The 22,912-nt window shown below is 36.5% G+C and overlaps 1 protein-coding gene across 2 annotated transcripts in view; it reads left to right on the forward strand.

The window, feature by feature from the left end:
* The window catches only part of TAF2 (TATA-box binding protein associated factor 2), a 64,176-nt gene extending 46,198 nt beyond the window's left edge, over positions 1-17,978 (forward strand). Inside the window, exons 22-26 of one of the 2 annotated variants that reach the window (XM_009968567.3) lie at positions 190-299; positions 2,669-2,898; positions 5,564-5,716; positions 6,131-6,236; positions 16,312-17,978. In XM_009968567.3, coding sequence (XP_009966869.1) covers positions 190-299; positions 2,669-2,898; positions 5,564-5,716; positions 6,131-6,236; positions 16,312-16,577 — 865 coding nt within the window. In that variant the 3' untranslated portion in view covers positions 16,578-17,978. The remainder of the gene's footprint in view (positions 1-189; positions 300-2,668; positions 2,899-5,563; positions 5,717-6,130; positions 6,237-16,311) is intronic. The other variant, XM_032999670.2, reaches the window with a different exon arrangement.
* The last annotated feature ends 4,934 nt before the right edge of the window (positions 17,979-22,912 follow it).

The following is a 22,912-nucleotide window of genomic DNA, read 5'->3' on the forward strand; positions in this document are numbered from 1 at the left end:
TGGTAAATCTGTGTCTATGCCTATTGTGGACAGAAGGAAGAGCTAAAAGCATAAAGCACTGGTTAAAATTCCAGAAGAAAACCTGTATTTGTATAAGTTTGTTCAGTTTGTAATATTCTTACAGACTTTGTATTCTTAGGTTATTCATTTGGATTTAATAAAGATTTTTTTTTTTTCTGTTTTTTTTAGGCATAAGATTCTGGATATGCTGACTAAGAATCCACCTTTTACGAAGAACATGGAGTCCCCTTTATGTAATGAAGCTTTGGTAGATCAACTTTGGAAACTGATGAATTCAGGTTGGGTTTTCATTTGTTTTGTTGGATTTGTTGTTGTAAGGTTTTTTTGAAGTAAGTGTTAAACACTTGCTTTAAAGAAAAATAAGTAAAATAAAGAATATGCCAAGAGCCTTCTTAGTTTTGATAGTTAGAAATTGAGAATTCAGTCTCAGAAGTTCAATATCATGTATATACCTCCAGAACTTTCTCAGTGACACAGGGTACCAAACCTTGGTTTTCATTCTTTTGTCTACTACTGTATTATGTTTTGAAGTACTTGGGTATAGAATGATTCTTTGACTCGGATGTTCAAAGCAAATGTTTCCTCAAATGATAGCTGTGTTACCTTTATCTTTACAGTTTGCTTTAGATTGGGTAGTCTCTCTTTGTCCTCTTTTACTAAGCTCTGAGAGAATATGGGAGGATAACATTTGTACAAATAATTTGAATGAGATTTTTAGAAGTGTATTATAAACCTAAGACTCAGTTTGCCTTGTGTGATTAGGAAAGATCTTAATGAGACAAGGGTTTGCATCTTGACCTGTTTTTCATTACTGAAGCAGTTTTATCCAGTCCTGACAAACTGCCCTTTAACATCTGGCACATTACTGCAGAGATTACATATAAACGTTTATATAGCTTTTTTAGGTCATTGAAGGCTGTCTGTTCTCTGTGTATCATTATTTTTAGTGTTTAAAAGTTTTACAGCTACACTCCAGGGGTTGAAGTGGGGAAACTACTAGTAGTTCAGTTTTGTAGGATTTGCCAAGTGTCAGACAGAAAATAAACAATTTTGATGTTTCAGTCAGAGAGTTTGTTTTACCTTTTTCTTGAGAGAAGAGTGTGTGCAGTGTTACAACTATTACCTCTTTTTGCAAGTAACAAATAGGATATACATTCTTACTACAATTCAAGGAGCTTTAAGCACTTAAATTTCTATGCATCAAGATGACATAATGCTTCAGTTTATTTTCTGTAAGGAATAACTGTAGCATTCCAGGGTGCATTGAAAAAAAGTTTGGTAATGTGAGCAAGTTAGTAGCTAAGTCTAAAGCTGCCTGATTCTAGAATCATGAGTTGCTTTCATTTAACATAAGCACTTGCAATAGAAAACAGACTGATATATGTAATATTTTTTTTCCATCTGTGTTAGTCTGCATTAAATTGATAATGCTCACAAGTTCCAAAGATTGCAGAGAAATTCAGCAACCAGTTGTATTTAGGCTTAGAGCTGTTCCGCTGGAAAAGGAGAGAGATACTGGATGGGAATTCATCATATAATTTTAAAATGTACTAGTTTAAGAAGTTGAGTAAATTATTTATTTTTATATTGTTAGAATAGTTTTAATACTTGTGAATGTGTTATTCTCTGAAGAGTATTTTAATGTTAGAAATATTCAGATTAATATTCATACCACTTTCACTTGTAACTGGGTCAGTGTATATACAGCTCAGCTTACTCAAAACACTATTCAACCCCATGCAACTTAGTATTTACAGAGATAGTTCTTGTAATTTTATTTTGTGCTGAGTCCTGCAGAGCCACATTAACATGGCAGTTGGCACATCTGTGTCTTGTTTACCAGATACGGTTCTATTCCTGCTGTGGAACAATATGTTCAATAAACTTGCAATCAGTCAAGAGCTGGGCTGAGTTAACACCAGAATCACTGTATTTGCAGCATCGCACCAGATGTTAGATGTCTTTCTGTTGTGATTGGTGCCAAACGTGCTTTGACCATTTGTGTATGAAAATAGAAAATCAGTACAGAATTTGCAGTGAAAAATAATGAAGCATTGCTTTGTGCAGTAAGAATACATATCTCCTGTATGAATACAAAGTGCAAAATATTGAGTATCCAGTGAAGTACATGACATAGTAGTGACATCAAAAAGCATGTTTGTGCATTGCTGGTTTGTGTTCTCTATCAGTGCAGTTTCCAGAGTGTACAGGTCTCCGTCATGATTAAGGCTTCTACTTCATTTCATGGAATACATAGGCAAGTGTAACCAAATCCATTGATATGGGAAGTCAGTTTGGTAACAAAATGTTCTATTTTAATTGTCCAGTAGTAAAAGTGAAACTTTAAAAATAAAAGCATATGGGTGTGATTATTTTTCTTTTATTTTTCATTATGCTGTTATAGCACTTTGTTTCCCAGTCTTGTTATACTAAACACGTCCAGTTTACAATCCAAACAACTTAAAGCCTTCCTTTTAAACAGGATGTAGCAGGTGAGTTTGAGTCAAGAAGAGGCAGGAATATTGAGGGAAGTCTAAAGCACAGAAAATGCCATACTCTGGTGAATCCGGATCACTTAAACTCTTTTATTTGTGGGGGAGGAGAAGATGGTATTTCTGTATTAACAATAACCTCTTTTGGATTTTAGGAACTTCACATGACTGGAGATTACGATGTGGTGCTGTGGACCTCTATTTCACACTTTTTGGCCTCAGCAGACCTTCTTGTTTACCATTGCCAGAGCTTGGGCTTGTTCTTAATCTGAAAGAAAAGAAGGCTGTACTTAATCCAACTATTATCCCTGAATCAGTTGCAAATAATCAGGAACCTGTGAATAGTACTAACAATCATGGACAGTCAGTAGGATTTCAGAACACCGTAAGCACAAACCATCTGCGTACATCCCATTCAGCTGGCTCTGAGTCCTTGAGTTGGTTGCTGATATCATTTTGTATTGTGTTCAAGCTTCTCATGCTTTACCTTAAGCCATCTTTATACCTTGTTACTCTTTATTCCTTCCACTTGAAAAGCTGGCATATACCATAACTTTTTTGACCGTTTCGCATAGCATATGCAAGCTTTTTACTTGTTTTTTCTAGTCTCATCATTTATGTTCTTCATAAAACTTTACTATATTGCTTATGAGATGTGAAGTGATTCACAGAAATGTTTGATGCTGTGATGAGAACTTTTTTTTATTAGACTGAGAATATTGGTTATAGGCAAGTTATGCAATTTTCCAAAACAAAACCTTTTATCAGTAAATTTATTGCATCTTAAAATACATAGATATACCTCTTTTTACACAACTTTGAGATGTGAAAGTTTCAAGTTTAACACATCTTCATTGAACGCTCGAATCTGACTATTTCATACTGTGCTCTGAAGGATTTGTAACAACTTCTGAAAAATGTCATACATTAAGTTTGAAATCTTTCTGACTTTGAAGGCTTCAATCTTAACACATAACCCATTGGGTAGTTAGAAAATAGATCTGATAAACTATTCAATTCATACTTTTCTTAAGAATAACTGCCACTGCTGCAAGACTAAGTCTCTTTGTTGGACAAATGTAATTATGTGGGGAAAAACTCAACAAACATGGAAATAATGAGAAATTTTCATAACAGTTTCAAAAACTACATTTGACTGAAACTGCTTAGAAGTAAACCCTGAAAGAGAATGTGAACGTGTGGTTAGCGTCTTTGAAACTCTTTCCACGCTTTTGAATTGGATGGTTTACTGTTATTTTATCAGTCCCATAGTTAATTTCTAAATTGTTTATATTCAGATGTATACTGAGTGCAAATTATCACGGTACCTTCCAGGTTATTTCCAGTAGGGGGAGAAAATGATGGAGTCAAAGATCATTAGAGCTATCCTACATATTTACAGAACATGTAATGAGTCCTAATTTACTGTGCATAAACATCAGAATTAAATAGCAGGAGACATTTTGTTGGCAGATTTTTAGGCTGCAGTTCAGTGAACATCCAAACTTTTTTTGCAGCCAGACTACATTAATCAAAAAATTTCCTCTTAACTCTTCATTTTCTTATACTGTCGTCTCCCTTGTGCTAGCACAGTTGTTGTTGCTGCATAGTGAGCTGGATCAGGGGAGGATCTGGTTGAAAAATACCTTTTTTATGAATAGACATTTCCTGCTGGGTCAGTTTCCTGGTCCAGTTCATCATGCAGTTATACAAATGCTTGTGGTGGCCCAGGACAGAAATATGTGAGGAAAAGGGAGAGGCTGCTTCTTTTAGCAGCAGTACTGGCTTACACTAGTGTGAAAATACAGCACTAGTATAAGCCTCAATTCACATTTCATCCCTCATATCTTCTATGCCTTATCTCCATTCTCTTACCCCTTACTTTAAGGTTACCATTTTCACTGTAACTCCCCCAAAATTCAGGAAACTGATAAGCCTTGTAAAAAAAACGAAACCAGTAACAAAACAAAGACTGCTTCTCACATCAGCCAAAGCTTATCTGAAAGTGTTTCGCAACAGCAGTGTGTTGGGTTAAATAGGGATGAAAAAAGGGAAATACGTATTTGAGGGGAAAAAAGAATTAACAAGTGATAGAATACATCAGATTAACCGGATTCTTCAAAGCAGACTTTATATTCAGAGCATAAACGTTAAAATCAGTACTGCTGGACTTCTGACACAGAATTTGCTGAGGATGCAAAAGTTACCCACTTCATTGAATGGAATTTGAGTTGTTCAGGGGAAGAGTTTGTGGGGCTAGAGTGCCCTTTGTAGGATAGAGGAAGAGCAGTTCAGTGGAGCAGCATATGCTCTTGAGAGTCCATGATACAGCTTTTATCTAGTTATTAGTGGGCTTTTAATTATGCTTGCTTCTGTGGATACTTTATTTTTCCCTCTATATTTTGTGTATTGGACTTGTTGGAACACCTGTCTCCTGTTTTAATGACTACATGTGTAACTTAGTAGACTCTCCTGCTATTTTTATATTCCTTTGACCTTGTTTTTGTTCATAATCTAAGCAGTAATTTACAAAAGAGTTTAACTCTTTTTAATAAATATTGTTGTAAAACAAACAAAAAACATTATAAGTGCTCATTCTGATTTGTATTCAGCAAAACAAGCATTAGTTTTTAAAGCTAACTAAAAGAAGATTTAACTAAATTCTCTATGTAGATCAGAGGCTATCACAGTTTTTCAGCTGAGATTTGGACTGAGGAGAGTCTGCGAGGCACAGATTTATAGAAAGGCTATTCAGAGGCTGCAAATGTTGTTGCACACCAACAGTACCATGATTGTGAGAAGGGACAGAAAAGATGCCAATGCTAGATATGTAGAGGGAGCAGGGATAGAAGTAAAGAGAAACTATGTTTGTAGGAGAGGTTGGCACAAATCCATACAGGGTTTTAGAAAATACTTTTTGCCAGAACTACAGGGAAAACCTTGTTTAAATCACCCACTTTACTCAGAAGTGTTTTCAGCTATCAGGTCTCTTTTAGGCTGAAACATGGCTCTTGCTATCTTCTAATTTTGGTCTTTTAATGCTGCTTCAGGAGGATGATCATCTTATTAAGGAAACAGCATCCAGCATTTCTGGTCATCAGCAGGGGGTGAAGAGGAAGGCTGATATGCCACTCGGGTCTCCATTGGAGCCAGGGCAAATACTAGAGAAGAATGAAGACAGTAAAGTCAAACTCAAAATCAGAGTAAGAAATGGAAATTCAATTTGCACAATATGTAGGGTATTCAGAATAACAGCAGTGGCATCTGCTCACTTCCCTTAAAGCTGTGTTCAAACAAAAGACATGTTGTGTATATGTGTACAGTAGTTGTTACGCTTACTTTGGCAAAATCATTTCCCATCAGATTCTTTATTGGCTGGCAAGAACTAAAGTTGACAGTTAATGCTCTTGTTCACACAGCTTCACGGTAAATTAGAAAGAAGAAAAGACACTGACCCTTTTTAATTTTACTGAAATTTTTATTCCTTTGCAGTGGTAGATATCACTTCCTTTCCCTCTCACCCCCAGTTTACCTCAAAAATAAAATATTTTAAGTTCTATTTAGTTATATTCTTTTGAGTTATTAGCATCTGCTTATTTTTTCTCCTGATATCTTAGTTCTCAAACTCCCAAGAAGAGGAGGAAATTGATATGGACACGGTTCATGACAGTCAAGCCTTTATTTACCATCATTTGAATATGTTGGAGAGACCATCTACACCAGGTACATTTATTGGCAAAATGATAGTATGACTTTTTCAACTTTTTTTTTTTGCTGCTGCTTATTCCCATGCATACAGTGCTGGTAAGTGCTATATGTTAACTGAATTCCAGGAGGTATATAAAAGGTGCATATGGGCATTTCCTTAGCTTCTAGTATATTTCTAGATCTAAATAAGACAAATGTGTATTGTGCTTATAAAAGTGAAAAGCTTAGGAATGAATAAAAATAGCATAAAGCTGAAGTAGAACCCCATAAGCAATAAGGTAAAACATGTTTTGCCATAGTTGTCATTTAAATAATAATTTTGAAGATTAACTTTAAAAAAAAATAGCAAGGCTGTTCAGGTAAAAAAAAATCTCTTAATGTTTTATAACTTATGATCAGTAGTCAAAAAACATATAAGCATTAAAGATGATTGGAGGGGCATTTCAAATTTGAAAAGATTACATCTGTGAGTAAAATAGTTTAATTTCAAGCAGTTCTTTTACTACTTCTCTTTTTATCTTCTTCATTAAATATTTGAAAAAATTCCTTCTCAAAGAATAGTGTTTCTTAGAAACCTTAAGGCAGGCTGAACTTCGTTGATGAACTTCCACCTTTGTTGCTTATCTGTCACTAGCAAAAAAATTCAGTGGTCAGTCTCATTTTCTCAAAATATTTTAACCACATTTCTTAAGTTTAGTTCCAGAACATGCCAGTGGGGCTAAGATGAGGTAGTGTGACAATGTAACAAGCATTTTGAGAGATCTTCAGTATATACCCAAAACAAGGTTTTAAGGTTGCAGTACTGCAATGTGTAAAAGTGAAGTATTTGGCCTTCGAAGTAGGATTCAGAGTAGTTACCCCCTTGCTTGTTTTTCTGTTTTTATCCAGTGGTTGCTTAATGAAAAACACAAGTATACCTTAGCAGCAGGACCTGGAACGTTGGTTCCGTCTTGAGTGCCCTAGGTCCCGAGCTACACCGATAGACAACTTCATCTGCTTTCCCCATGACCTGGCAATTTTGTGACCTCATTTAAGAGAAGGGCTAGTGGATGTTCCTGCTCTGAGTATCCTGCTGAGGCTGGTGCCCTGGTGCTGGCTGGGGGCGTGGAAGCTGTAGGCTCATACTCCCTTAGGGCCTAGGCTTTAACATTTTTACTTCCTTGGCAGATGCTCTAGCCACTAAGGAGTTTCCTTTTTTTTTTTTTTTTTTTTTTTTAATAAAGGTAACTGCTCTCATTGCTCAGCTAACAAATTAAGCTCATGTGGGGACATGAAACACAGGGAGGTCTAGTTTCCAGATTGCAGGTGGCCTTTGGTTAATGACATGTGCCTGTACAGCCAGCTCCACCAGGATGGATTTGCTGTTAGATATGTAGAGTAGCAAAACTGACAACTTTTTGCCTAAAGCATAGGCATTTCAGCAAAGGGAAAGGTTGCATATAGGTTGCTCTCATGAATTTAGGAGTCTAGTTCCACAGAACCTTTGCTTTAAGCCTCTCAGAGCTGCTTTGAATTTTGTCCTCAGTGTTATGGTCAACCATCACATTTTCTGTTATGGCAAAGAATGACACATCCTGGGCATGCGAGTGCAAAGCTGATCCGCTGAGGATTAGTATTTATAACCCTTACATGATATTTTGCAACAGATTTTTTTTTTACTGCATTTACACACTCTACGGAATATAAAGTCATAAACAAAACTCTGCCAAATAATTCACAAATAGGACTTATGGGACCCTCTGTATGCCAGCTTTGTGCTCCAGGACTGTTGCATATTAAGTTTGCACTAGAGTTCAGAAGGGGTAAGGTCTGGTCAGGAGTGGAGTAATGGCCGGTTGAGTGCTGCTTTTGTAGGCCTACAGCAGACGAAAACTCCTTGGAGTTTCACTTGCGTGCTGAATGACCTTCTCACCTCTGCTGCTTAGGCATTCAGCACACTGGAATACATTTTTTTTTCCTAGGTAATAAATGAGATAAGTGCTGGTTTTTGCCACAGAATTCATTTTAAATAATAAGCCTTTGAAAAGCATTATTTTGAAACACTTCAGATTAATTTCATTTTCTTTGGTTTGTGTGGTTAGAAACAGTTCCACTTCAGATATTTTTTGCTTCTAAAATTTCACCTGTTTCTTATTCATAGCATTTTTCTTAGAAGCAGGGACGCATGAATTTCAGACTGAGTAAATAAAGACAGTTCAATCTTTAGGAAATGGTATACTTCTGAGAAGAAACAGATGGGGAAAAATAAAAGCATACGTAAATAAAATTGTTCCCATATAGGAGTGTTCTATTTTACAAAGGAATCACAGATAATATTTCCTAAGGGCCTTTGAGTTTTTGAAGCGATGACAGAGGGTGGGTGCACTTCAGTGAGTGATTATTGTGAAACAGATTGACAGCAGGTTCTGAAATGGTCTCAGTATCTTGTTAGTAAATCTCTAAGAGATTGTATCTGCCTCAGTTCTGTGACTCTTACTTGAAAGGCATCAGGCTCTTAGTCCAAACTCAGTTTTCCTCTCACAGCTGTGAGTTATGTCCCCACATGTCACATGAAGTGTTAGGTCATCAGCCAAACACAGCCTGTGAACAGCAGCTGCCAGGAGGAAGTTCACATTGGGTCTAAATCTTGCCGTATCTGTGTATTTTTTTAATTTTTTTTTTACACTCCCCACACCGCCCTGAATGCAAATTTGGATTTGTCCAAGTTGATGTAACCCCCCTAAAGCCAGAAAAATACTGTTTTCCTTTAAAAGCTTTTTTTCAGTATGCTTGTGCTCATGGCTGTGAAAGGTTAGAATTGAAACATGCTGCAAGGGTGATAAACAAAGTCTTGTAATACAATTCTTGCAAGATTACAGGTTTCAATACTGTAATTACAGCACCTTTTGTAGTTCATATAGAAAGAGGTTTAAACCAAGACAACTACTAAGCATTCTGTCTGTGATAACAGAACTGTTGACTCTGGTAGTTATAAGGGATTCTGAGCATTTTTCAAGAAGTTATTAAAACAAGCAAAACATCAGTTGTGAACTGTCTGACAAATGCTGTTGTGTTCATTGTTCATCTGCCCTAAGAACTAGAAATATGGTAGACTCCTTTGAGTCTCTAAAGCTGTGCAAAGTCACGTTTCTAATGTGAGACTAGATTTTTATTTGCTACTAAATCATCAGGAATAGTAGTAACACCTACACTTACCTTAAGATCAAAAGAATTTCAAGATCAGATTTTGTGTAAGCAGTAGATTTAAATTCTCATTCCAGACTGTAAGGTGACTTGCCATGCATTGTTGACTTCAGTGATATCAGATTAAAATATGTGTCTTTATTTACTTTAATATTTCACTCATCTGAAAGCACAATACTTCAAAAAAAAGTTCTGCTGTGTCAGTGGCTATTGATTGGCCTGTTCTTTCCTGCTTTCAAAATAAATGCCTGGTCATATCCTGTGTGATCTGCCAGCGAAGTTACATGTCATTATGGCTCAACAGGTCATCACTAATAAACATTTAATTAGAATTTTCCCAAAATTTTTTGGTAGTTTGATAGCTGATACAAAGCCGTATCCAACTCTTTTATTTCTACAAAAGAAAAAAAATAAAGTGAATGCAGTTCTCTGTGTGCATTGTCAGTCCTTTTTCTGATCACATTCAGGGGCAGTGAGCTTAGAGGGTACATCCTGAGCAGGGTCATTAACCAGAAATATTCTTTGGCCCTTCTGTTAATCCTTTTGCAAGTGACCTTGTAGGTCACTCTGCTTACCATGTAGATGTACATGAAATTTTGAGTGTCTAGGCCATACTCATATGTGTTGACTAGATTGTGGTCTTGCTTATCACAGCAACTGTCTGCAGTTTCAGGAAATAATGAATTAGATGAGTTAAATTGTTTCTGGAACAATTTGAAACTGGATACAGCACACACTGCAGTAAAGTGAAGAGGGAAGCTGCTGTATTCATTATGTTTAAACAGTACATTTACAACAGTAGATTTGAGCTTGCAATGCAAATCACTGCATTTCCAGTGAGGATACAGTAGTTAATAGGAATTCAATCTGAACTGTATAAAAAGCCAGGTCCTCTGCAGCTCAGTGGAGTTACCCGGGTTAGCTAGAAGAACACCAGTGCCTTAAAGTTCAGCCATTAATTTGTGTCTCTCTGCCAAAAAGGGTTATGGAAACATCAGGACACAGATGAATATATAAATGAGCACTTCTTGGATATGAGTACACCACTGATCACGATAGACCTTTTACCTTACTTTTTAAGGAGAGAAAAGCTGTTACAACTGTTCCATTAGACTACCCTTTAAAAATATAATATTAATATAGTATCTGTTTGATGGTATCCATTACACATATGTTGACTTTGTTAACTAAAATATAACTGTTTCCAAACAGGTAACTCGTAGGCTTTGAGGTTCTGTATATACTTTTGTGTCACTGAAATAGTATGTGGTTAATCGTACACTTCACAAGGAAAGGTGTTTTCAAGTGCTTTAGCCTAAAGTGCATGAGAGTAGCTTTGATAAAAACATAAGCCCTGCAGGTAGTGACAACATAAATTAGAATTGCATCAGTGTGTGGCTGCCGTGTGTCAACTACATGATTTAATAACAACAACATAATATTGTAGCTGTGACTGTCTGTGAGAAAACAACTGATTACTCTCAAACCCAGAAGATGGATAAGGCTAGCAACTGGAAAAGTGAACTAACTGAAACTTGGAGGCAGAAAGTATTCTGAATTGGCTTACTGGTTTAAATGTTCTTTAGAATAGGGAATACTCTAGAATTTTCTAGAATATTAAAGTAAATGTAGTAAAAGTAACACCACAGTTAAGCTATTATTTTAATGTAAAGACAAAGCAATATAGTTAAATGAATGTCATATGAGGAAATTAATAAAATGGTTATCAGTTAAAAGTATATTTTAGTTACATCACCAACTTGTCTATGCAGTACTTTAGCAGAGGCTGTTCTTTGGTATAGGTATAAGGAATTATCTATCTGGATATAAATCCCACTAAAAAGTTTGAAGTCAAATTAATCTGTAAATTTGAACTGTTTAAAATTTTTATGTTGGAGCCAAATAAACTTATTTGTTTAGCACATCCGCAGAAAAATTTTGGGTGGTTTTATTTTTTTCAATAGACCTTAACTTCTCACTCTCAACCTTCAAATTTTGTCATATAGTCCTTAAAACAACACTCTATTAGACAGAAAATTCACTACCTTTTTTCAGAGATATATAATTTTAAAATTTTGCTTCTTAAGACAAATGACAAGACACACATTCTAGAAGCTTGGAATTATTTATGCCTGGTAACTTTCTGTATGTGCTTTGCTGACAGTTCAACAGATGCATAAACACAGCATTAAATTAAAAAATATCATGTCTTGGATGTTTCCAGGGTAATACTAAAAAGGAAAAGTAGAAATAAGGAAAAACAGGGTAATTGTCAAAACAGTTTTTAAGATCTTTTCAGCTTTTTTTATTGTTCTCTCTTTAGAGGAAATGCTAGCCAGAGCTGCAGTTCAACTGCTAGGCACAGAGAGTACATTATGAAAGTGCATTATTTTTCTTGTTAGGAAGCTTTCTTTGGGTTTTGGGAGAGACATATTAAGTGTTTGCATGCTTGGATTGATGTCCCCTTCTTCCCAGAGGTGGTTGGTGTCAGATTCTGGAGCACCAGCCTGTCCTCAGCCAAAACACTGGACCCACGGGCCTTACCCTTTGCTGTGATTTGTGAAGTTGGTTTCTCCCTCTCTGACGTTTGAATAAATCAGGGTGCAAATGGGGGTCATTTTTAACAAGTGTCGATTTGGAAAAGTGGTACACAGGCCAGCTGTTTTAAATAGATTGTACATGCAAAGAAACAGAGGCTGTAAGTCTGTGGTGTCCCACCCTCTTCACACAAGATTAGAAATATAGGAGAGACCATATGGAAGATCTTACGAAAGCTTGTTGGCATGTTAAAGTCTCAAGTTACATGTTCCCAAATTGTAAAGGTCCAATAAAAAAAGTAAAGGTAAAATAGGTAAAACACTGTACCCAGCAACATTGTTCAATGTTCATGCACCAAGGATTCTTAAAAAGAAAAAAATCTTACACTAGATGATAGATGAACAGGATGTTAGATTTATCTGACAGTGATTTTTATTATGATAGAAAATTTTGCTTTAAAGCTTATCAAGATCTAAGCCCCTTTCATTCTAAAACTGAACTACAAGATCTGTGTTCTCATATTCTATTCTCTGTCACAATATCTACAGCATTTGTATTGGTCCCAGTGACAAGGTATGCACAAATTTCTGATCTTTATCCAATGGCATAGTAGTCCTGTCTAATTTTATACACCTACCCGGCTAGCTGGAACACTGCAAAGCCAATTACATTGGAATCTCCACAGCCCAAGCAGAAGGAGATCCAAGTGGATAGACACATATATGTGCCTTTTCTTCCAAGGAATGCTACTAACCACTTCAGAAGTGAACTCCTGGGCTCACCCTCCACTTATTGTGTGTTTCTGTGATTTGAGAAACCCGGGTTCCAGTCCTTCTCCCTCTGCCAGGAGGAAGTGGGTTCCCCGCAGGAAGAGGGAGTGCTCCATGCCTCCTTGCAGCCGTCCTGCTACCCCCATTGATATGAGGGTGATATTAGTGCCCCGTAAAGCAATTCCTATTTAGCCTTGCTTTCCTGGTTTGTCAGGTTCCTGACATGGCCTTTCAGTAGATATTAATTAAAAAGAAATTAAAATGAAGACGTAGTGTTCTGCAAGTTTATGGTACAAATCTGTAAATTTTATAGAGCTTTTACAGGTCTGTCCATTTTGCAGACAACCGAGTTTGGTAGTCTGCATACATTGTTTCTGAGCCATTGTCCCAGGTCAATATATTTGATTCCTGGTTTCAAAGCACTCTTTAACAATAGGAGGAAAATTTCGGATAGTTATTTTTTTTTGCATTTAAAAAAACAACAGATTATAGCTATCATTGACCTCTATGAAGAAGGTGTATGTGTACTGTTAGTACTGGCTCAGTAAAAGTAGATTTTTGTAATGACATTATTTTATTTCTTTTTGATATTTGTGCCATATTACCAACATTGACTGTCTCCCAAAGTGGCAGTAGCCCTTGAGTTGCAGTTGGATCCCATTTCTCCCTTTCAGTTTCTAGGTGCTCATCACCACCCCTTCAGTCCTATTGGCTTAAGCTACTGTTGTATATTTGCTCCGTAACTTGCTCCAGGCAGTGGTGTTTAACTGCTTTGAATAACAGATTTTTTTAATAACCTGCCTGCAATAAGTAAAGAAGTGATAAGGCAGACTGTTGCGTTAGCAGAGCTGATGGTTCAGTAAACAGCAGGAAATTTGCACAAGTGGCAGGCAGTGCAACAGTCAAGAGGACCTGTTTGACTGTGTCCTTGGTCTTCACTGGCACTTGGCGCTACTGCTGCATCATCCCTGCAGACTTAAGCTTGTGTCCTTATACCAGTTATACTGGGTTAAAATTTTTAAAGTTCAGAGGCTTAACTTTGGTTTGAGGTTTTTACAAATGCAGTGTCTAGACTTACAGGTTCAGTTTCCATATAAAAATAACTCCACAAGTTGGAACTAATGGAGCTGTGAAGTTTTAAGGGGTTTTCATGTGTGTGGGTTTTTTGTTTTTTTAAGTTGACTTTAGTTTGCCTTGTATATTTTCATGTATCAACTGCCTGTAGCGTGAGAATGTGTTCTGTAGCTTAGATAATCTTTTGTACATCTTTTATGGACAAACACCAATCAGCCTTCTTCAGGCTTTTTGCCACAACCTTTTTTCCTGTGTTCCTAGAAGCTGTTTTTGTGTCACTGCTACAGTTCACCTTTAACTATTGTAGCCTGTTTTAATGGTGTCAAATACTGTGTGCTTCAGTTTTTCTGAGGTAAAATCTCCAATCATTCCTTTCCTAATGGCTTGAGTCAGATATGCTTGTTTTTCCACCATTCTGTCTTATGTCTAGTTTTTCATCCTGCCAGCTGCTAAAGAAAGTTTTCTTACCTGTCTAAAATCTATATGCTTTAGAGGAATAAGCTCAGGTTACAGGGGTAGGTTTAGGTACAGGTAGGAGTTCCTTAAGAGAAATATAATCAGAAATAGTTAAATTGTGAAGCAATCTTACACCTTTTCACATCAAGTACAGTATATTTGCATGTTGTCTGCATTGTCAGCAAGTGAAAGTTTGGATTTGTGTGTATATATTCTGTCTGCCATAATATACATAAAAAGGTAAAGTCATTGTGAGTTCTAACAATAAATATTTGCATTGATAACGAGTTTGCTAGTACGTAGTTCTGATTAAATAAAAAAGTTTTCTAAATACTGGTATATTAGAGATTTTAAGTCTATAGGAAACTATTGTACTCTAGTCTAGCTGTCTTCATGACATCAGCAGAAATTTACATTGCAACATATTCGCATCTTGTGGTTGAGTCCAAACATACTTCTAGAAAGACATGGCTTTTGCTGTTTAAGACTTTAAACAATAGAGATACCACCATGTCCCATAGTAAGTCACTGATTTTCCTCACTGTAAAAATGTTTTGTATTTCTATTTTGACTTCTAAACACTACATACAGTTGTAGATTTCTTTTTTTCCCAGCTGTATTTAAAAAACAAACAATAACCAGAAAAGCTGTACTGTCTAGAAACCTTCCTATATATATGCTTGATTGAATTAGTTCTTAATCTTTTGGATAAAGCTAGAAAGATTTCATGGAAGTCTTTCAATGCATGCTTGTCATACTACAGGGAGCTGGTTCTTCAGACTTCCAGGAATCATTGCCATAGACAAATCATTCTTGCCTTTAAGGATACAAAACCAACCAACCGAAGAAAAAGATGTACTGGAAAAAACAAACAAACAAACAAACCAAAAAAACAACAACAAAAAAAAATTTCAAATATACATAAAAATATAATTACAAAGTATGTAACATAATCCCTTCACACTTAATGGATATTTTCAGTAAAAAGTGGAGGGGGGGGAAGCACAAACATTTAAAGCAGCTATAAAAAAGATCCATTGTAAGTAAAACTTAAAGGAGTAGTTGCCTTCAAAAATATGATGGTGCTTTTCTGCATTTATCTGGTAGATAAAGCACATTCTTGCAATGTGAATGATTTGATTCAATTTCAACCTCAAGGAATTCAAGCCTTCCTACCTTCTATGTGTTTCCCATTGTTAACAATGTTATTCTTAGATTATTGCCTTTTAATCCCTGCTATCGAAGCTACTGCAGTTTGTGTGAAATAATTAAATATTAAATGAGCCAAAGAGGGAATAAGAAAGCCGTTCAAGAGTTGAGAGGTCGTGGATCAGATTTTCCTTCCTCAGATTCAGATGCCAGGCTTACTCAATATATAAGTAGTTCCAGTGTATTTGTGAAATATATACAAATAAAGATTGTGTAGTTGTCTTTATTGGAATTTTCTTTTTGTTTAAGAACAAAACTTTGTTCTTTGTTTAAGAACAAATCTTTCAAATCGGCTAAATTGGTTGTAAGATGCAATTTTTGGAAAAAGCAATTTAATTTCTCTCTTCAGTATCAAAGGGCTTGTATGTTCTTGCAGGGAGCTTTAGCTCCTGACTAAAAGGAGTTCAGATCCCAAACCTGCACTTTAATGTACGTGAGTCCTGCACTTTATATCATAGTTTTCATAAGCAGTTATATTTTCATTATTCATGGTACAGTGACTTTCCTACTGTGTTTAAAAATTAGTTTCTGGAAGCTAGTTTAAGTTGCAGTTTCCTGGCTTTTTACAATTTCTAATTGTCTGGGATATATTTATACTTCTGTGGGAAGAAGAAATACCTCTGTAAAAATTGACCATAGTACAGGAACTTTAATGGCATGTTCAGAGCTGTTTCTGAAAAAAAAAAAAAAACACCCCAAAAACCAACAAAACAAAAAGCTAATGGTACAAGTAGCATAACAGTTTCTGTGTTTGTGTGTTTAAATGATAATGTAGGTTTTCTCTAATATTTCAGAATTTCTTATGTTTGAAAACAATGCAATTTAAACATTTACTAATCCCACTATATCCATTCTTTTAGGTAAAGAACAATCTTCAGGAGAGATGAACATACACCCTGTCTCAGCAGCTCCACTCTCTGTGTTTAGTAAAGAATCAAACTCCTCAAAGCATAGTGATCACCATCACCATCACCACCATGAGCACAAGAAAAAGAAGAAAAAACACAAGCATAAGCATAAGCATAAACATAAACATGATAATAAAGAAAAGGAAAAGGATCCCTTTGCTTTCTCCAACAGTCCAGCCAGTGCACGATCAATCCGTTCCCCATCACTTTCAGACTGATACCAATGGCTTCTCTGGAGTTCAACTTGCAATATTCTCTGAATACTTAGAAGGATGTATATAACTATAGCCTCTATCTTTTTTTATGAAAATAAGAATATGTGAATTGCCTTAGCAATTCAGAAGCTCTGCCACCATCCTTATTTGAAGCCTTCTATTTGCATATGCGGTTGTTGAAATAATCTGATTCAAAAAATATGTTTTATGATTCTGAGTCATTTTCTATTTCACTGTTCTCCACACCTCCCACTCTTTTTTCCATTTTAAACAAAGAAAACAGCCCTTTATGTAAGGGCCCCATGTCCACTGGCAACCCCCTGCACATCATGCTGACCATGTGTACTGCCAGAATCAATTATGTTTTAATCCTTTGAAGAATGTTATGAGGCAGAGTATGTTTTAAGCAGAAGCCAATTGCCAGACCTTTGGTGAAGTGCTGTTTCCAGAGTAGTATTGTATAACCAAGTGTAGACCTCCTGAGAAGACAGGGTTTTTCTGTAGTCTTCAGTTGAGCTGTTTCTTGCTTTAACCACTGCAATGTAATGTCAGAATTTTAAGAACAGTATATGGAACATTTGCCTTTTTCAGATACTAAAACTCTTAAAAAATTCCAAGCTGCTTTTAAGCTGCAGGTATTTATTATGGACATGACCCTTTGAATATAATGACATTCTGCAATTATGTTTTTGGAATTTTATCAAAGTGCTTAATGCATGTTTTGTCCTGTAATCAGGCTTTTAAAAATCTAATAAAGATTGCGAATTATTTTGACAGAGGCAGAATTTTTTCTTCAAGCTTGACATTGGAATATGCTTTTGAAAGAAGGCTTTGCTACAATTTAAAAAAATATTTTTTGAAAAGCTTAAAAACTGAAATATTAAAAAATATATATTTCCTCATGCTGAGGGGTGGTTTTTTTGGAAGTGTTCTATACGATCAGCTCATGAATCCACAGGAGAAATACTTTAGTAGATTAAGCTAGGTATGGGGCTTTAAATGATGGATACATTTAAATGTCTTTAGCTGTGTTTTATGCAGTGTACTAGTTACACCCAACAAATGTTTTATTTAAGAACTTGAGTTTTTAGAAGTTTTGATAATAGAGATAAAATATCTCTGCCACGTTTTATGTGTTTTCTTTATTTGTAATGTAGAGGCAGGGGTTTTATTTCCATGCACAGGTTGACGTCTGTTTCCCAGAGTTCACTTCACGTTTAGCTTTCTATAAGATGGTTGTATTTGGGTTAAATGTTTTTTAAAAATTTTTCCCAGATTTCTGTGAGAGACTGATTCTCCTTCTTAGGGCAAAGAGAGAAAGTTCAGCAGGGACCCAAGAAGTTTTGTTTTTTTTTTTAAGCCATATTCTGTTTCATGAAAGTCAATAAATACTTTTATATTATATACCTGCTGTTGAATCCTGTAGTTTTTGTAGTAACAAATTATCTGTAGAATGGAAAGATGATAGACTCAGGTATTTTGTAATACACATACACTTATTTTGTTACTCTAACACCATAGCCCTTTAGTAGTGCGTGGATAGTTGTGCTAATCGTTGTACTTGGAACACATTAAGATCTGTTTGGGCTGGATTTGGATGTGATGAAGCATCACAGCCTCTCCCAATCTGCTACCATGCCAGAAGCTCTTCACGTTAGGTGAAGCCCAGCTTGATGTGTTTAATTTCCTCTCTAGCAATGACTGCAAGTTTTACAGCTTAGATGAGCTAACGGTGGAACAGGAATGGGAAAAAACCTAAGCGTGGGTAGAATTGAGATACTGAGTGTCTTTTGGGTAGACGGACCATGTGCGTAGCTCAGCTTAGCACCCCTCTTGAGGCAGTGAGCTGTTACGTTAGCATCGTGAACTGTGAATTAGAGGGAGGGGTTGGGAGGCCATAGTAATAGCTCGATGGAAATATTTTTAGGTGTTTTTCCCTTGGCTGAGGAGTGAGCTAACAGTGCCAAAGGTGTTTGTGGGAGGCTTGGACTAATAAGCAATGAAAGCTGGCATTGTTTGGGAGAGTGAAGGCAGATGCATTTATGTTTTAAAAATGAGGTCATGGATAATTTAGGCTGGTGTAGTTTCTACTTTTGGAGCTGTGGATTAATAGTCTTACACTGAAGGCAAACGTATTGTTCAGTGATACAGGCACAGAACTGATGCAGAGCTGTTACACAGTAATTCTACCATCATATATTTGGCTGTATGACTTTAGGTGATCTATTGAATATATGCTGAGGAAATACGGCAAAGACACTGTTAATTGGTGGGGAAAAAAATATCTAAAAATACTTTTCCAGTGCAGTTTCTGAGGTTATGTCATGATTCTGCTTCAGAACATCCATTCACATGTTTGATGAAATACAAAGTAAGTTTGAGGTCTGCGGGTGGTGCAACATGGAGAGGCAGTGCTCGCAAACTGGTAGATGTGCTCAGAAGTCAGAATAATTAGGTAGATTGCACAGGTGATCCTAAAATTCAGTAGGAATGAATGTGAAATACTGAACTTGAGGGAAAATGAAGTGCATGACAGCCAGCTGTTCCCCCCATCTTGCAAGGTGCAATGAGAAAAAAAAGCATCTGGCTGCACAGAGGTGAGTAACTTGCTAGTATTGCAAAAGTAAAACTCACTTAAGGATTAACAGGAATTTTTTTATGTAAGATGTGAAAGTAATTATTTTATCAAGTGCCAGTGATTTTAGGCAACACATTTTAAGAAAGAGGCAGACAAATTCCCTAAATGGAAACAATAGATAACGTTGCATATAAGAAAAAAAATAAAGGGAACTGAGTATTCCCAGTCTAGAATAAAAGAAGTCTGAGGAAGGAACTCTTCCTCCTAATACCTAAAAGATTGTTACAATTAAAAATGTTTATCAGTTGTTCTTGATATTTCCTATGGGAATTGAGGAATTAGCTTTATTTGCAAGAAAAAACATTTTTGTTGAATGTTAAGATGGGAAATATTCTAACAGGTATCTAATGATGATGCAAAAGCTCTTTTCTTGTCATTTTTTAAGCAGCAGATTGGCAGATGTCTGCAGTGGATGTTTGTGGGATGCTTTGACCTGCCACAGCAGTGCAAGGACCTTGCTGCTATGCTTTGTTTTCATGGTTTCTTTGACCTTCCATTTCTGTCAGTGAAATTACTGCGGTGGGTCCCTGGGTGTGATGGGCACTTGGGGAAAGCTTAGGAAACAGTGGTCTTTGCCTGTCAAAGATCTTACCCATTGCGGTTTAGCTTGGGTTTTATTTCTACTGGAAAAATCGATTACTGTTTCGAAGTTATAACCTGACATCAATTCAAGTTAAAACTTTGTCCTTGTATGGTGGATTAAGGTCTTCATCCTTGCCACCTTCAAACCTCATAGGTTGGCTGTAACCTATGCAGTTGATTTTGGTCTGAGTTCTGATTTTCAGTTAAAACTTCTGGTTTGTAGTGCACTCTCACTGAAACAAAAGGAGAAATACTTTATTTAAGTGGGATAGTATCCAAATACTGGAAGAATATGTGTTATACATATAAAGTAGAAATACATATGTTGTTGAAAATGTGCAAAGAGGTCAAAGTCTGACAAATTTATTTTGGCATCTCCATTTTTAATATGAGTTCCTTTATTTTGTTCATTATAATACACATAAGTATAGGGCAAATATGTAATATTAAAAGATCTATTTGCGTTTTTAACACAGGCTTTCAATTTATCTCGGGTTTTTTCTTTATTTCTCAGCATAATTATAGAATAAAATGTCCACAAAGTAACTGCTGCATCTCTTAGATTTGTAGGATATAGCTTCTTTCCTTAAGCATCCGAGTCAGCATCCATTTCAGCTTTGATGGGTTCACTACCAGGCCCTGCCAGTCTGTCCTGATGGCGTGGACGAAAGGCAAGGGGACACAACTTCATTGAGTTCTTGGGTGAGCTGGTACCATCCTTCTATCATAAATTGTGCCATCCCATAAAGTACTCCAGCTGGCATTAGGGTTTGTATCAGTGCTAACAAGGTATCTTACATTGTTTAGCTTTTGGGCATAAAAAAGCTTAGTTTTAGTTTGTTCCATATTCATAGAAATGTGATAGCTTTTGTAAGTTTTAATGTAAAGAATTTTTTGTCACATCAATATTTTCAGTTCCTTAAGTTTCTGTGAATAAAGTGGCTTAACCTGATTTTTAATGGAGCATCAGTATTGCACAGGGACCCTTAAAATATACAAGGTAAATATAAATGTTTTGGATATTTTTATATGTTTATAATTTTAATGTGCATAATTATATTATTCATAAATCATATTACTATATTTATCTCCTGGTTTTATAATTTTAAATGGCAGTAATAATATATGAGTGTTTGCATGTGCACTAAGCCATGGCAGCTAGTATTCAAAGTCTGCATTATTCCATAGTCATCTGATATCACAAATACAGTTTTTCTGAACACATTTCCAGGGTCGTCTTTTATTATTATTTTTGTTGGGATAAATTTTTGAACATTAGTAACTTTTGTTGATGTACATGAGTCAGGATGTCATTTGAAAGACTTTGTAATTTATTGAAAAATGCTTCACATACTGTGGTGCTTAGGATGTGGTAAACATTGTAAAGTGACAGCAAAAGTTGCAAGCGTATTTGGCTAGATTTTTTTCATTTCTGAATGAAAGTGAAACTGCATGGGTGTGCTCTGGGCTGATCTAGCAGCTTGCCCCCACTCCTTACCCCACAGTCCCATGTTGGATTTTCTGGATGCTAACCAGGCTCTTCCAAGCCCGATGCAACTCTCTAACCTGTGAATAAAATTGGGGTCACTCTTGCTGCCTTAACGAGCTGAAACTTTTGGGCAGAGGCTGAGCAGGCAGCAAGGCTGATGCACGGCTTGTGGGGAGAGGGAGGGAAGAAGGGAGGGAGGGAGGGAGGGAGGCGCGAGCAGGAACAAACCCGCTTTGGCAAGCGCAGACGGTTTGCTTGGCTCCACAGCTCCTTGCGACTTCCCTCCGAGACAACGATACGATAGGGTGAATTCAAGTTTTTACATCTGCACCTCTTTGGGAGTCTTAATTTTGTCATGGATTGGTTGAGTGAATGTTCTGAATCGGATTCACTTTGGGAGGCTGGAGTGAGATGAGCTTACGTGACTTGACAGTTATTTTTTTCTTTGTTGTGTTAAATATAAAAAAGGAATGGTCTCAATAAAGGGCAAAAGAAAGTCTTCAAAAATTACTTCAAAGGTCATTTCAGGTCAAACGGGTGGTTTTAAATTATTTTTATTTATTATTATTCTATTTTATTCTATTCTATTTTACTTTTATCCACAGAATTGAATTTCAGAAGTGTCAACAGGAAGCATTTCATTCTGAAAATGCACTTTTCATTCTCTAAGTGTTCCTATATTTCATAAATAAATCATACTGTGAAATGTAAGTAACTGATAAAACTTCTAAATGAAAATATGCCATAAAAAGAAGGAAAAAGTTTGAAAGCACATTAGGAGTGAAAGCACATTTCAAGACCTGATTGAATCTTCCCTTTTTCAAACACTTATTTCAGGAGAAAAAGCCTCTTCTGGAAGTTATCTGTTCCTCACCGTTCCAGGAAAAGGAGGGATGACTCAAACTTGCTCACGATTTAAAAGCTGTTTGAATTCGTGTGAGTAACCCTCTGTTCCCCATGGATGCCGGGACAGCTTGTGCCAAGCCTCGCTGTGTCTGCCTGGCTGTGGGTTTCGGCGCGGGACCCGAGGGGACACTGTGAGAGCAGCGGAAAGGTGGCCACAGTTTTCCTTCAGCACCCAGCTACAGCGTATGTAGAAGCAGCCCCAGACCTGTTGGACCTTACACTACTGGCTCTGCTGAGTTTCTAGTCACTTATTTTGCTATATATCTTTCAAGTTTTTTAATGCCTTAAACTTTGACATTATAGAAAAGACGTTGGTCTTTTTGTAGCTCATATCCCACCCAGGAGTTGAATTGAAGCATATGGGGGAAGAAGGTTTTTTAGCAGTTTTAGAAATATTTGAGTACAGCTTTTCAAGTTGGTATGTCAGTCATGAAAGTTACTGACAGTGTGTTATTGTTTTGCTGGTTTTAGTCACTTAGTTCCTAGTTTTTCTGTACAGTGGAGAACTGGCAGTAGGGAGGAAAGAAGAGGAGGGACTGAGATGATCTGACATCACAGTGGAGTGAGACTTGGAGAGATTAAAAGTCTCCCATCAGTTCTATCACGCACCTTCCTAAGGCAGTCTCTATTGCTTTTAGGTATTACCGACTCACCCATGGAGCTGCTACTGTCTTCACTTGTTTTCTTCTACTATTTCTTTACCTTCAAGTCTTCATCCAGTTT

Source organism: Tyto alba, unplaced genomic scaffold (assembly GCF_018691265.1).
Source record: "Tyto alba isolate M040663 unplaced genomic scaffold, T.alba_DEE_v4.0 Super-Scaffold_9, whole genome shotgun sequence".
Taxonomy (NCBI): domain Eukaryota; kingdom Metazoa; phylum Chordata; class Aves; order Strigiformes; family Tytonidae; genus Tyto; species Tyto alba.